At 37.4% G+C, this 14,087-nt stretch overlaps 2 protein-coding genes across 3 annotated transcripts; both read left to right on the top strand.

Moving 5' to 3' along the window:
* Positions 1 to 4,014: 4,014 nt before the first annotated feature.
* LOC125607888 lies at positions 4,015 to 5,626 on the top strand. Its single transcript, XM_048777395.1, has 2 exons — positions 4,015 to 4,833; positions 5,135 to 5,626. The coding sequence occupies exons 1-2, from the start codon at positions 4,098 to 4,100 to the stop codon at positions 5,200 to 5,202; spliced, it is 804 nt and encodes a 267-aa protein (XP_048633352.1). The 5' UTR covers positions 4,015 to 4,097; the 3' UTR covers positions 5,203 to 5,626.
* LOC106445884 (protein PLASTID MOVEMENT IMPAIRED 15) lies at positions 5,625 to 8,049 on the top strand. 2 transcript variants are annotated; one of them, XM_013887526.3, is made up of 3 exons: positions 5,625 to 5,827; positions 5,944 to 6,081; positions 6,181 to 8,049. In XM_013887526.3, exons 2-3 carry the CDS (start codon positions 5,968 to 5,970, stop codon positions 7,849 to 7,851), a joined length of 1,785 nt encoding a protein of 594 aa, XP_013742980.2. In that variant the 5' UTR covers positions 5,625 to 5,827; positions 5,944 to 5,967; the 3' UTR covers positions 7,852 to 8,049. The 2 variants fall into 2 exon arrangements, with proteins under 2 accessions (XP_013742980.2, XP_048633351.1); XM_048777394.1 differs by lacking the exon at positions 5,625 to 5,827 and having other exon boundaries at positions 5,859 to 6,081.
* The last annotated feature ends 6,038 nt before the right edge of the window (positions 8,050 to 14,087 follow it).

Here is a 14,087-nt window from a genome sequence, read left to right as displayed (position 1 = left end):
CCATCAGCACTAGGGTCCATATGTTTTTCAGTCTGAGACCCACCATTGTCCACCTCAAATCCATCACAACTGTTGTCTTTTTTCTTTTTTTGGTTTACGAGATCCCCCAACTTCGTTCTCAGGACTGCTCAATTGCCGGTTTTTTTCACAAGCTTTGCATTTTCGATCCAAGCTTCTGCCTCTTCTATTATCATGATTGGAACACCTTTCATTGGGATGTAACCAACCATAAATCTCTTCACGAAAAGTTTGAAGCTGTGCGCTAAGCTCACCACGGATCCATGCTTTCAACTCCTCATTGATTTCTCCACTGTCTGTAGATTCAGGCTCTACACCAATACCTCGCTGGGGACGAGATGGATGACGCTGCGGTTGACTCGAACACCCAGGTTCTTCAATTTTTTCCGAAATTATCGTCTCTCCTGTGGACACTCTTTTGTAACACCAAGTGATGTGATATTGGGCTCATATATATAAAGTTATGAGCATGGAAGACATTCAGAAATTGGCCCATGATGCTAGGTTAATATATCCAGTCCATTTTTATCAAGTTACAAACCCAAAAAGATTCATAAACAAGTTGTTTCTTTGCTGTCCAAGAGAAGTGATGAAAATTAGGTGATTAATTGCATGGAAGTTTTCTCTCTCTTGCATGCAAGGAATGCTTGTTTCAAGAACACTCTCTCTCCTCCATGCACTAGTTTTATCATTTCCAATGTAATAAATATCTAGTTTTGTGGGCAAGTTTAGTTTCCTATAAATAAGTTGTAATATCTATTGAAATAAAATAAGCTTTGAGAGATTATTTTTGGAAACTTGAGAGTGATTCTCACTTTTCTTTTAATGGTGTGTAATATCATTGATCTTTTCGATCCGTCTTGGTGCGTCATATCTAAGGGATCAAACTGATTCGTCATAGTGTGTCATATCCAGGGAATCATCCTCATTGTCGTCTAGGTGCATCATATCCTAGAGCATTGTGTTGGAATATCGGAGGCCTTCAGCATCCTTCGTGCAACCATTTACTCTACATCCCTTGTCTTTGAAGCTTTATGGTTTCATTGCAGCAAGGTTTATCCCCTTTACAAACTTAGAGTGCCGACTCCTCAGGAGATTTTTATCAATTGGTATCAGAGCACACTTTGAGTTTGGTATTCACTTCTTTCCATCTTCTACAAAACAAAAAAGTTTTATTATTTCTGTTCTACAAGTTTGCTGGATCACTGGGAAGTGTGTGTTTAAGTTTTTCTTTTTTCGGAGAAAAAGATTTGAAGATAAATCTTTTTGAACAGGAGTATGATGTGATATTGGGCTCATATATGAAGTTATGAGCATGGAAAACATTCAAAAATTGGCCCATGATGTTAGTTAATATGTCCAACCCATTTTTATCAAGTTACAAGCCCAAAAGAATTCATAAACAAGTGGTTTATTTGCTGTCCAGGAGGAATGACGAAAATTAGGTGATTAACTGCATGAAAGTTTTCTCTCTCTTGCATGCAAAGAATGCTTGTTTCAGAAACACTCTCTCTTCTCCATGCACTAGTTTTATCATTTCCAATGTAATAAATATCTAGCTTTGTGGGCAAGTTTAGTTTCTTATAAATAAGTTATAATCTCTATTGAAATAAAATAAGCTTTGAGATATTATTTTTGGAACCTTGAGAGTGATTCTTACTTTTCTTTCAATGTTGTGTAATATTCATTGATCTTTTTGATCCGTCTTGGTGCGTCATATCCAAGGGATCAAACTGATTCGTCATGGTGCGTCATATCCGTGGAATCATCCTCATTTTCGTCTTGGTGCGTCATATCCTAGGGCATTGAGTTGGAATATCGGAGGCCTTCCGTATCCTTCGTGCGACCATTCACTCTACATCCCTTGTTTTTGAAGCTTTACGGTTTCATAGCAGCAAAGTTTATCCCCTTTACCAACTTTGAGTGCCGACTCCTTTTCATCACCAATCCCTGTCACTTTGGAAGTACCAATAAGAGGCGGAAGGGAAGAATCACCACCAAAAATCCGAGACTTGAAACTTGTGGCCTCCACGTATCAGACCAACTAACTTCTGAACTGTGGGGTCTTCGATTTCGTCCTCCCACTTGAAATCATCACCTTCATCTGGTAATGAAAACGTCACAACAACCTAATAAAAACCGAAAAACAAATAGTACAACAGACGTCAACACAATCCCATTTTAAAACATCAACACAATGAAGACTTCAATAAGTTGTACCTCCGTATCGGTTTCAACTTCAATGATGTCTTCGAAATGTAGAAGTTTATTTGTTGTGCTGCATCCCTCAGGATCTTTTTAGGTTGAGGAATTCTTGCCAAAAGTGCAGAGATTGCTTTTAAAGCCAACAGTTGCAGCGCCAAAGGGAAACCATAACATGCTGTGTGGTTTGCTGTTTGAGCCACACTCGCATGACCTCAAGGGATTTAGCTTTTGCTGAAGGAGATGCAGCTGCAGGCGGGGTCAATCTAGACAAAGTCGTGAGAAATGCTTCTCTCCCCCAACTATATTCAAGAAATGTTTCGGGGTTTTCAACCATTCTGACGTACGATGGCGTGACTCGCAGCTGGTTGTGACCACAGACTATCAGACAATCTACAAGAGCAATCAGAGCCAGCGGAAAACGTTTCCACACATGTAACTGAGGCTCTGCAAGCATTTGAAGCACTTTTGGTACTCGCACGTCTACATCTTCGGTTACAAATAGATTTTTCCACATTTTCCTAACCCCTGATTCATCTTCAAACACAGTAAGGGGTGAAGATTCGATTACAACGTTACCAACAATAGGGTCGCACTTTAGGCCTGTTATGTCACCGAATTCACGGAGAGAGAATTGGAGGGGGTTATCTGCAAATAAGAACCACAGTTCATATTTGAGCAACATTACAAGTTGACGGCTAACAAGGGAGTGTACCAGTTTCGCAGAGTTTAAACACCGCGCGACTGGTAAGCGGAACTAAGAACCAAACTGACTTCCAAGCAGTTTATCCAGTTCCGGCGTTCCTTTCAGCAACTTCACTATCGAGCCAATGATTGTTGCCTTTGAATAAATGTTCAAACGAGGTTTATTTGGATAGTAGTTTCGTGCGAACAGCCTCACCGGAAGCTGAGGCGGAGGTGAATGCGTCGTTTGAATAAACTCTGCTCTGGAGGTTGATGTCAACTTTTCCTGATCTGAGTTTTCCGGTTCTGTGATGTATTATGCAATGGAATCAAAAAAGCTTTTTGGTAAATATAGCAATTCAGGACTCAGCGCGTTCCAAACTAAAGCTATAATCTATAAAGGTATCTAACGAGAAAGGTAAATTGCTCCGAAGCGAAGCTTATACCTACATAACGCGGCGTCTGGTTAGTGGGTTTTCTACTTTTACCTTTTCTTTCAGGTTTCGGTCCGGCGGATTGACTGCCAGTGACCCTTCTCCCTACCGTCTGACTACGCAATTGAAAAACCATGTGGAAATCTTCAAGGTCGATACCCGATTACTTCCGTTCAGGTTGCAAATCGAAAACCCTTTCACGTTGGAACTGGGTTTCGCAAATGGTAACTGTTTTTAATTGGGGTTCTTTAGAAATTCGACAAAATGATTTTCATCTATGTGTTAATTGGTCACATTAGAGGCAAATTTCTTTGGGCAAATTTTCCTTTTATCATTCACATTTTTTTTTTATTCACATTTTTGTTATTTTTTACCTTTTTTAAAGAGTAATGACAAACCTGTAAATAAAACAATAATAACAATCCCTTGTTGACATTTCACATAACATAGACCCAAAAGCAGATTTGCCCAATTTCCTAATTCAAACACAAAGTTGCCTAGCTAGCCGGTTACAAACTTAAAAGTTGTCCAATCTACCAATTTTTCCTAAAATTTAAAGCTAAAACAACCAATTCTACGATTTTTTTTTTTAAAAACACCCCAAAACTACAAGTCTACAACCTGCCCTCTACTAATCACCCAGCTTATATTATTGACAAAGTCATTCAATTATCTCTTCATTTTTTTTGTTCTTAGAATGAAGGTCTCTTTCCGGTGCAGCTCCTCCTGTCCTAATCACGAGCCTCTCTTCCGCTGCTGATGACGTTTCGCTCACCATCCCGAAGCTCTCCCTCTTCTCCTCCAATGGGTTCCTCTGCAACTGTCCCGTTTGGTTCTCCTCCCCTGCCGCCTGAACCACCAGATCCGGATCTTGTCGTGGTGTTTCCGATAAATCCTCCAGACCCTCCACCGGTCCTGCTGGTTTGTCCCTTTCTCCGCCAGTTCTCGCCGTCTTACACCGCTCCTCTCAATCAAAAGGAAATCGAATCTCTTATGCCATGGGATCTCTGCTTTTCAACCGGTTGCTTGCTCAAGCCTCTCTGCCCAGACGTCGATGTGCTATCCACGCAGCCTGCTCTGCTGCATCTTTCGTTGGCTGGAATTTCTCCCTCCGGAGCTCTCAACTCTGGCCTGAGTTACTCCTCCTTTCGACATTATCCCGTTTCAAAGCCGATAATTATTACCTCTTGTGTGGAACATGTTTTGTTAAAGTCAGCCTTAAGGGCATCAACGATTTATCATCAAGAGTCGTGTGTGGTTTCCTTATCTGTTGCAAGATTATTGGTATCAATAGCTGAGTGCAAGCTGACTTCCCTTCATTACTCATCTCTTCAAAGTCTTGAGGACTGGGCTTGGAAGGTTGAAATATTGGTGGTGATTTTCTCTCTGTTGGCAGCTCTTAATACCGCAATGCAGCATTTTGAAGTGGAGCTCTCTACTGCTTTATGCAGTTCTCAGTCAAGGCCTATCTTCTCTTGCTTCAAGCTCTCGCAAGGTATGGTGTTTTTAATTTGCTGGAGTGAGTCACGATTGTTCGATCCTTGCCTCCTAGTAGATCTTAGTTATCTCAATACGAACCCCATTTTAATTCGGAATGAAGAGGTAATGCTATCCTGGATTAGCTCTGTACCTCTTTTTGAGGATGTTACACTCCCTTTGAGTTTCAGGTTGAAGCTCTCTTTACCTCAGTATGAGGAAGTTACTCGTTGTGATACTACTTTGTTACCTCAGTGTGAGGATTTTATTTGGACTGCTGTCTCTGTGGACATGGTTTCACTTATCTCAGGCGTGTTTAGGCTATGGTGGTTCTCCTCACAGCTCTCAGTCTCTTCAAAGAGGTGTTTGGTCGCCTTTGAGCTTGTAGCTGGGTCTTTCCCAATTGGTTACTTTCAGATTTGCCCGGCAAAGGGAATGTGGATGCAAGGCCGTGTCCTCCATCGCTTATTGAGTAGAGTGGGCTCTGGACACGTCGTCAAAGCGGTGATGATTCACAAAGCCTCTCAACCAGCAATATCAACTGGACTCTCAAGACTTCAGATTCTTCCGGACTCAATCGTCCCCTTCTGTTCCCTGCGCTTAGGGATGGACTTGAATGAGATTACAGGTTTCTTGAGCTTCAAAAACCTTGTTCCTCTCTTCACTCCGTTATCATGTGTTTATAATCTACGCACAGCATTATGTTTAGCTGTTGCTTTTGCAAAGGGTGTTGTACCCAGACTTTGTATTTCAAGTACTCTGCTTTGAGTTGGATATGAAATAAAATTGTTGACAAAAAAAAAAAAAAAAAACTGCCTCTCTCTCTCCCTCTCTCTCTCTCCATTGCTGCTACTTGTTCACTCCTTGTCCTCAGATTTCGTCTCTGGTGTCCCAAGGAAACAAATCGTCCGAATGATGAAAAATCAAGCAAGAACATCATATCTACCAATCATTTTCTTCTTTTCTTTTTTTTTTTGCTTCACACCACAAGTTGCTCCTTATCTCCTTCACAGGTACCTTTGTTTACTCGACGAAAATGTTTTTATTTTATGCTCAGAAAATATTTTACTTCCAGTTTACATTGTTAGAATTCGTGATTTGAGTTTTTTTATAAACTTTCTTCTTTCAGTGAGAACTCTAGAGAACACAAGCAATGGTGAATTCCAACGTAGGGACGAAAACCGCAACAGAGAAAGCAGAGACAAGCATGTACAGACAACACGCTGTTACAGACAGCTTTCATCAGTTCGGTTTACCAATCGTTAAGGTGAAGAAACCAAAGATATCTTAGTTAGACTTTGTTTTAGTAGCTTTTGTGTAGATAGACTGAATGTATTTATGATAATAATGATTCTTCTGTAACCAGTCATCTTCACTTGTGGAGGATCTGCACAAGTCAAGGAGGATACTTGATGGTTACATTGAGAGTAAAAGAGATTCAGAGTCTGAAAGAGAAAGAGCTGAAGCGGAACATTCCAATGCACTGGAGTTGGTAAAGGAGCTCACATTGCTGATAGAGAGGTCGAATAGGAGTAAAGAGTTTCATAAAAAGGATACGGGAGCTTTAAAGATAGATATAAAGGTTGAGGAAAATGGTGATTACTCTGAAGTTATGAGAGATTTGGAGGCTGCGAAGGAAGAAGTGAGTAGGCTAAAGCTTGATGTAGACTCTGTTTTGGGAGAGAAGGTTGCACTAGAGAAGGAAGTTGTGAAAATAGGGTTTAATATGGAAGAGAAGTTGAGATTGTTGGAGAGTCTTAAGAAGGAGATAGAGGTTGCTAATGAGGAACATTTTTTAGTTGAGTTAGGAAAGATAGATGCATCGATGGAACGTAAAGAGATAGAAAGGCTGAGAGAAGGAGAAGGAGAAGAGGTTTTGGATTTCTTGGTGGAAAAGAATAAGAAAATCAAGAAAATGTTGGAAGAGGCAGATAGCTCAAAGGGTATTGAGGTTGAGTTGTTTGAGACGACTTCGGATGTTGAAATGTTACAAACGCAGCTAAATCTTTTCAAGAAAATGGAGAGGAGAGGCATGAGCATGTCGAGATCAAACCGTTCTTTTGAAAGAGGAAAATGTACTTTGACGGTTTTGAAAGAAGTAACAGAAGAGACTGAAGCGAAAAAGGAGGCACTTGCTTCTCTTAACGCAGAACTCTTCAAGCTCATGATGGTAATGGATGAGTTGAGAAAGCAAATCAACCAGGCCAAAGAAGAAACAGGTCAGCTCAACAAAATATTACGGAAAAATGATGTTAAGCTTCAGAAACTCAATGCAAAGATGATTATGGCAAAATCGAAACTGGAAATAGCATTGTCGGCCAAAGAAAGAGTTACCTCTCTTGCCGACAGTCTAGCTGGTTCACTTGAGAAGTTAAAGAAAAACAAAGAAGCTGCAAAGCAAGAAGAGTGTCTTCTGATAGCACAGAAGACGGTTACAGAGATGGAAACACAAAAGACCAAACTCGAAATAGACGAAAAGGAAAGAGAACTGAATTCAAATCTGGATGAGCTTGAGAAAGCAAAACAAGCGGAGGCTTTAGTACTTGAGAAGCTCGAGTCCCTCATAGAAGACAAAATGGAGAGGCGCGAAACAGAGTCCAAGAATTGTTCGACCATCACTATCTCGAGGTTTGAGTATGAGTATTTGAGTAGACATGCTTCTCTAGCAGAAGAAACTGCAGAGAAGAAAGTTGCAGCAGCTGAGGCGTGGGTTGAAGCACTCAGGGCTAGCACTAAAGCGGTTTTGATGAAGACGGGAACTTTGATGAGAGAGAGTGGAATGATGAGAGTGGAAGAAGAGAGAGAAGTGTTTAGGACAGAAAGGACGAAGAGACTGGCTGAGGACGAGACCCATAAGTTTAAGCGGATCCCGGAAGCAGAAGCTGAAAGCTATCTTTCTCCTAAACTGGTTAGAAAATCAACACCGGTGCAACGAGGGAAGTCAAGAAGATATTCATCTGCAGGGACTCCGACTTTCTTTGTAATAAAGAAGAAGAAAGTTCCGAAACTAGTCAAGATTTTTAGTCGGAAAAGGTAAAAAAGTTGAAGAAATACCATGTTGTTGTTCATTGTTGTGCATGATCATATCTTCACATCTCATCACATATTCGTGATAGTAAGTTTTGTTATTCAATTGCTGCATGGTCATATCTTCACATCTCCTCCCATATTTGCGAAATGATTCATATTCTTATTCATTGTTATGCATGGTCGTCATATCAGTATGACATTCTAATGGTTTGAGTTTTTCTTTCCTGAAAAACAGTATTATAAATATCTACCACTTCGATTTACATAATTTGGGATTTTGTGAATCAAAAAGTTAAAGGTTTAACGTTTCTCATACATCGTCAAATATGTTTATTGAAACATATTTGAACTCTTTTAACTAATCTGATACATGTACTTGTTTTTCAAAAAAATGTGAAATGATTAACCGATATATAGAATATTATTGAAGATACTTATTATCAACTCATGTTTATGTATAGACCAATATAGATAGTTATTTATGATTACTAATTTCATAGTTTTACATATATTGTATATACGAACATGTTAATTCTTTTTAATAAAAATCAAATTTGAAGCTGTTGTTTCTTGATCAAAACTATTTGAGATACAATAGAACCCCTATAAATTAATATTCTATAAATTAATAATTTCTATAAATTAATAAATTTCGCAGGCTCCAACTTAAGCCAATTCAAAATTTGACACAAATAGATAAAATAATAAGATAATATTTTTTTAAGAAAATTCTATGTAAGTATACATATTTTATATAAGTAAGAACCTATTATTCTTTTGTTTGTTTTAAATTCACAATGGAATTATCTTTATATTTTCTTAACACTTCATATATTTTTAATGAGATTTAGTAATATTATATCTAAAATCACATTTAAATTCTATGAAATATATATTATATACACCAAATAGTATAATAAAATTAATATAAATATCAAATTTTAAAAATAACAATTAATTTATGTACACTAAAATCAAAGATTTTTCTTATCTTAGAATAAATATATCTTACAATAAAAAATCTAAATAAAGATTTTTTGTAAATTAGCATTTCTATAAATTAATAAAATTCCAAAGTCCCAACATTATTAATTTATAGAGGTTCTACATTAGTCGTAATTAAAATATTAAAACCAGCCCGAAGTGATCCTTTGTGGTTGTGCTAGAGGTATGTACTTCCCACATCCACGTAGGAGGCGCGGTAGTAGACTAACTGAATAAGCTCTGCATCATCTGATCTTGATGAGGAAAACTCTAATTTCCATTCATAATCGTCTCACCAACCGCAGCATCAATAAGAATTCTGAAATCCCTTGGTCTTGTAGGTTTAGTGATAGTAATTAAGGGACCGAGTTCAGTCAAGTAATCATACCAGAAGGAAGCTTTGATGCCTTAGCGAATGACACGTCTAAGGAGATTGAATAGCATAGGATTGAGCCGTAGCATATCTCTTACTGGTCTTGAGAATCAAGACGCGTCATCTGTCAGCCAAAACCCTCTTTTGCCAAAAACATGAGTGTTAATCCAACCAAATGCCTGACCCTCCCTCTTCTTTAGGCCAACAAATATCAGTTCAAGAATTTCTGGCTTATCTTGCATGTAATCCTACTATATTTTTTTAAAGAAATGCAGTACATAAAAAAGCAGCCTTCAAGTGTATTGTTCGGAAGGAAGAAAACTGAACTTCAAAAATTGACTATACCCTACACAGTCAATGCAGCCAGCCTTATCGTCATGCCCGCAAATGAGAGGAATTTCATAGTCCAACAATGAATTTTTGGCTTTTAAGCCAATGTCTTAGTATGAGGATAGCATACTGATATTACCACCCAATGTAAGTTTGAATTCATATAAGCATTCTGTAACAAAGTTTCATGATAATTTACATATGTTATTAGCTACTTGATCTATTTAATTTCAAATTAAATTTATCGTAAGCGTCATTCAAAACAATTTTTCATATAAAGTATTTCTTTTACCCACCCAAATTAAAACAATAAAATACTAGTGGATTTCAGTAATCAAATTAAGATAGAATTGATCAATTAATTATTTTTTTAATTTTGTAGATAATGTGAACTCTATATATAAACTGAAATAGAAAGAGTACTATCATGAAGCTTCGCGCGTGGCTTTCACCAAAAAGGTCTGCGAGTGGTTCTTACTTATGTAAGTGTCACGAACTCCATGAGGTAAATCCTTAATGTTTTCATATTTGTACCAAAAGGTGTTCTTCATTTTGAAGGGAATCTCTTTGTCATTGATTATGGCTTAAATGATACTCGTTACGTTACTATTCAAGTTCCGTATATAAGCCCATGCTCTCCTCATCCGCTACACCTTTACCCGTTTCTCATAATCTGTTGTGAAGTATAACATGAAGAGGTCAATAGTTGCAAGCTCAGCCGAGTTACCAAATGCATCTGTCAAAGCATCTCGCATCAGGATGGACCTGTTGCGCCATATTCACATAGCGTGATGGCAATGCCTACATCAACAAGATGTTTGTTGATGAATTTATCCTAAAGTTTTCATAATTTTTTGATGAGTTATTCTTAGTTCATTTTCATATCTATCTCATATGCATTTAAAGAATATTTAAATTGTATAAATATATTGGGGTATTTGATATTTGGGTAATTTAATTATTTTAAATAATATATCTATAAACCATTACGACTATTAGTGATGGTAACTTTTGGTGATTAATCATTGTAATTTTTGGTGTTAACAATTATAACTTTTAGCTAACTATTTTAACGTTTGTTTTTTTAACCATTGCAATCTTTAACTTTCTATATAAGAAGTCGTGAATATTGACAAAGAATGAAAAATAAATAAGTAGTTGGGATAAAAAAAAAAGATATCCATTTTTAATTGATCATCAAATATCTTGAAAAAAGACATTGAATACGAGAATTTTTAGTTATTATTTATCTACATTAGCCAAAAACATAATGAAAATGATTGTCTTATCCTATAAAGAATTTATAAAGAATTTTGTCTTATCCTATATTACTATTATTAATAATAATAACAAATTTACTAAAATGTCTTGTTTTTTTCTAATTCTTATAAACTGCATAATTTTTGTGATGTTACCTGATACGCTTTAAATTGGAAAGGATCACTTTAGCTGGGTGTTGGATATGATCCGAGAAGGCAAACAACACTTCTGGAACTGAGATGAATTGAAAGGATCGTCAAAAGATGCGAATGGCTCTTGATATACCCACGATCTAAGGCTAACCACCCAAGAAAGAATCTAGTGCGTTGGCTAACCACCCAAGAAAGAATGTAGTGCATTGGCTAACCACCAAACAACACACAAAGATGAATTGGCTAACCACCAAATCAACATGCCGGTTCATACCAATGAAGTAGCTAAAGAACTCTCTCTCTCACTCAGAGAAGAAACAAAAATAAACTCAAAAACATAGACTGATTTTATTCATAGAATGAGACTACATATTTATAGTGTTTGTAGTCAAAGACTAATAAAGAAAATACACGAAAAATGATGCATATAAAATACAGATTTGACCAGTTCTGAATAAACAAGTCAAAAAGTCAAAGACTTAGTCTTCCATGCAGAGTGAACAAAGATGGCCCTTCAGATAATGTTCAGGTTCATCCGAACCAGATGGATGCACAGGGTAAAGATAAGGATGCTTGCGGGACTGTCTGGATGGTCCGCCGGATAAGAATGCATGTCCGTCTTCAGTTTCTTCACGACCCAAGCTAAGTCTGGCTCGACCGTGGGTCTTAGAATGTCGAGTTGGTCGGATAAGACGGGATGTGGTTTGGTCGGTTTGGTCTTCTGGACGTGGTTCCAGCCAGAGCTCCAATTGGGACGCACGCGGGACGGCTCGGTCAATCTGATCGGTACGGTCGGATGAACGAACCTCGGTCAATTTGTTCAGAACGTCCTGATCTCCATGATGGTTGGCTCCAATGGACTGATCCACGAACCGGGACAGATCATTCCCTTCCTCTTCAAAAAGATTTGTCCTCAAATCTGAAACATTAAAAGGAAAAAGATTATAAGCAAAAGAACCATAATCAGCACAATTCTCACCTTGAGTTTGGTCCGTTTTTTGAATGGAAGATGATTCTTCTTGGTTGGCTTGAGTATCCCCTCCATTGGCTCATATGTGAAGTCATCGAAAATTGGTAATGGATCTTCCTTTTCTGGCTTGGTTTCAACGTTCTCATTCTCCAAAGTTACCAACGGTCTTTGCTCTTGACACTTGTTAGCGTAATGACCGATCATATGGCATTTGAAGCACCTGGTAGAATGAGATTTGCTTGTGGGTTTCACAGCTTTGCTTTTATCAGAAGACAACACATTAGTTTTCAAATCTGAATTTGAAAGAGAATAAAAATTACTTTGTTGTTTTGGTGCAGGAGAAGTGTTGATGTTTCCCTTCTTTTTGAGTTGTCGGATAGCATGAATTGCCTTATGCAACATCTTCTCCAAACTGACATAACTCCGAAGCTCATTCTGATCAAACACATCACGGTTGCTTCTCTTGGCTTTGGAGAAGGGACGATCACCATTTTTGACCCACTTCTCACCATCATCGAACATGTTTTGTTTCTTCCTTTGTTTTCTTTGTTTCTGCACAAAATCAAACCCATTAGAAGCAAACTGTTTCTTATTTCCAAAAATCATTTGCTCTTTTTCTAACACGGTTTTAAAAGGAAAATAAATGTCTTGTTGTGGTTTTGATTTCTTGAGAAGTCCAAACATCCTGAAAACACTTAATAAAAGAGTTAGCAAATAAAAATCCTCACACTCTCAAAGTGTTTAGCTCACGATTTTTAGGTGATCACTCAGAGTTCTTTCCACTGATTCAAAGGATGATAAGCAGTCAAAATTCAACAATCAAAACCCAAAATAAACTTTTGTGGGAAAAAGAAAAGAGAAAGAAAGATGAAGAGAATTTTGATATGGATCCGAATTGTCCTAAGGTTGGGTTTCTCTTCAGCCAGTAGGGTTTCTCTTCAACCACTCCCCCTGGATTTCTCTTCAGAAGTGATTCAAGCCAAAACTTTTAAGTGTTTGAAGTGTCGTAAAAAGTCTGCGTAGGTTAGCTTTGTAATCAACCATGTTTTACTTTTTGATAGAAGACTTTTGTAGAAGTCTTCTAATTAATATTAAATGTTCAGTTATTTATTGTCAAATGCGAAACTCACCTACGCAGACTTCCTACGACACTTCGAAAAGTCAAATTATCTGCAAAATTTTGGTCAATTGCAAAACTAACATGCTTATCGTTTTCTCTATTTTCTTGGTTATAGAGAAACGTAAGAAGACTTCTCTAAAATTCTTCTACTAAAACACACGAAATTATCAATTGCAAAACTAAACTAGCAATGACCAGAAGACTTATTTAGAAGTGTTCTGAATGGAGAAGAATTCTTCTTCGCGAACAGACTGAAAAAAAACAAATTTTGTAATCGAAATGTTTTTTTTTGGGATGAAATTAGAGAGAAAGTAAAAAAAAAAAGGTTTGTTGGATAAGCTTAAGTTGCAAGTTTCCTTTTCCTTATTGAGTTATGATTATCTAAAGGAAATATGAATTGTGATAATGCTATCAGGATTAGGAGTTATCTAGTTCTATATAAGAAGATGCATATTGTATTGCATAATTTGTGATTTGAGAGTTTTGAGTGATTAATAAGAGAAATACTTCTTATTAAGATTAATTGTGATTCTATAGTTGGTATCAGAGCCAAGTTTGTTTTCCTCGCAGACATGACACGCAAGTTTCTGTGTCTCGACTGATATCATGTATACTTTCGACGAGCTCCTTGTTAACCATAATTCTCATTGTATCTTTGTTAATATGACCTAAACGTTTGTGCCATATAGCACCTTCTCCGCAAGTTCTTACTTTCAGACACTGAATGAGATCTACTTGTAAGGTTACCTTGTACAAACGATTATTTGCTCTTGTTGTCTTGACCATCAACTAGTGTCAATGTGTCGTCCTTCATACTCACTTCACATCCTAACTCAGTAGCTTGTCCCAAGCTAACAATGTTACTATGTAGTGTCGTTATGTATTAAAAATTCTTCAATACCTTCTTCTCACCTCCCTTGATGATGAACCGAATTGAACCATTACCCATTATGTCAATTCTCGAGTCGCCTCCTGAACGTACCTTTCCAGTGATTGTGTCGTTAAGCTCAAAGAAAAACATAAGATTACCACTCATGTGGTTGTTGGCACCATT

The sequence above is a fragment of the Brassica napus genome, chromosome A4 (assembly GCF_020379485.1).
Source record: "Brassica napus cultivar Da-Ae chromosome A4, Da-Ae, whole genome shotgun sequence".
Lineage (NCBI taxonomy): Eukaryota > Viridiplantae > Streptophyta > Magnoliopsida > Brassicales > Brassicaceae > Brassica > Brassica napus.
Note: the sequence above shows the minus strand (reverse complement) of the source record. Positions and strands in the feature narration are given on the sequence as shown.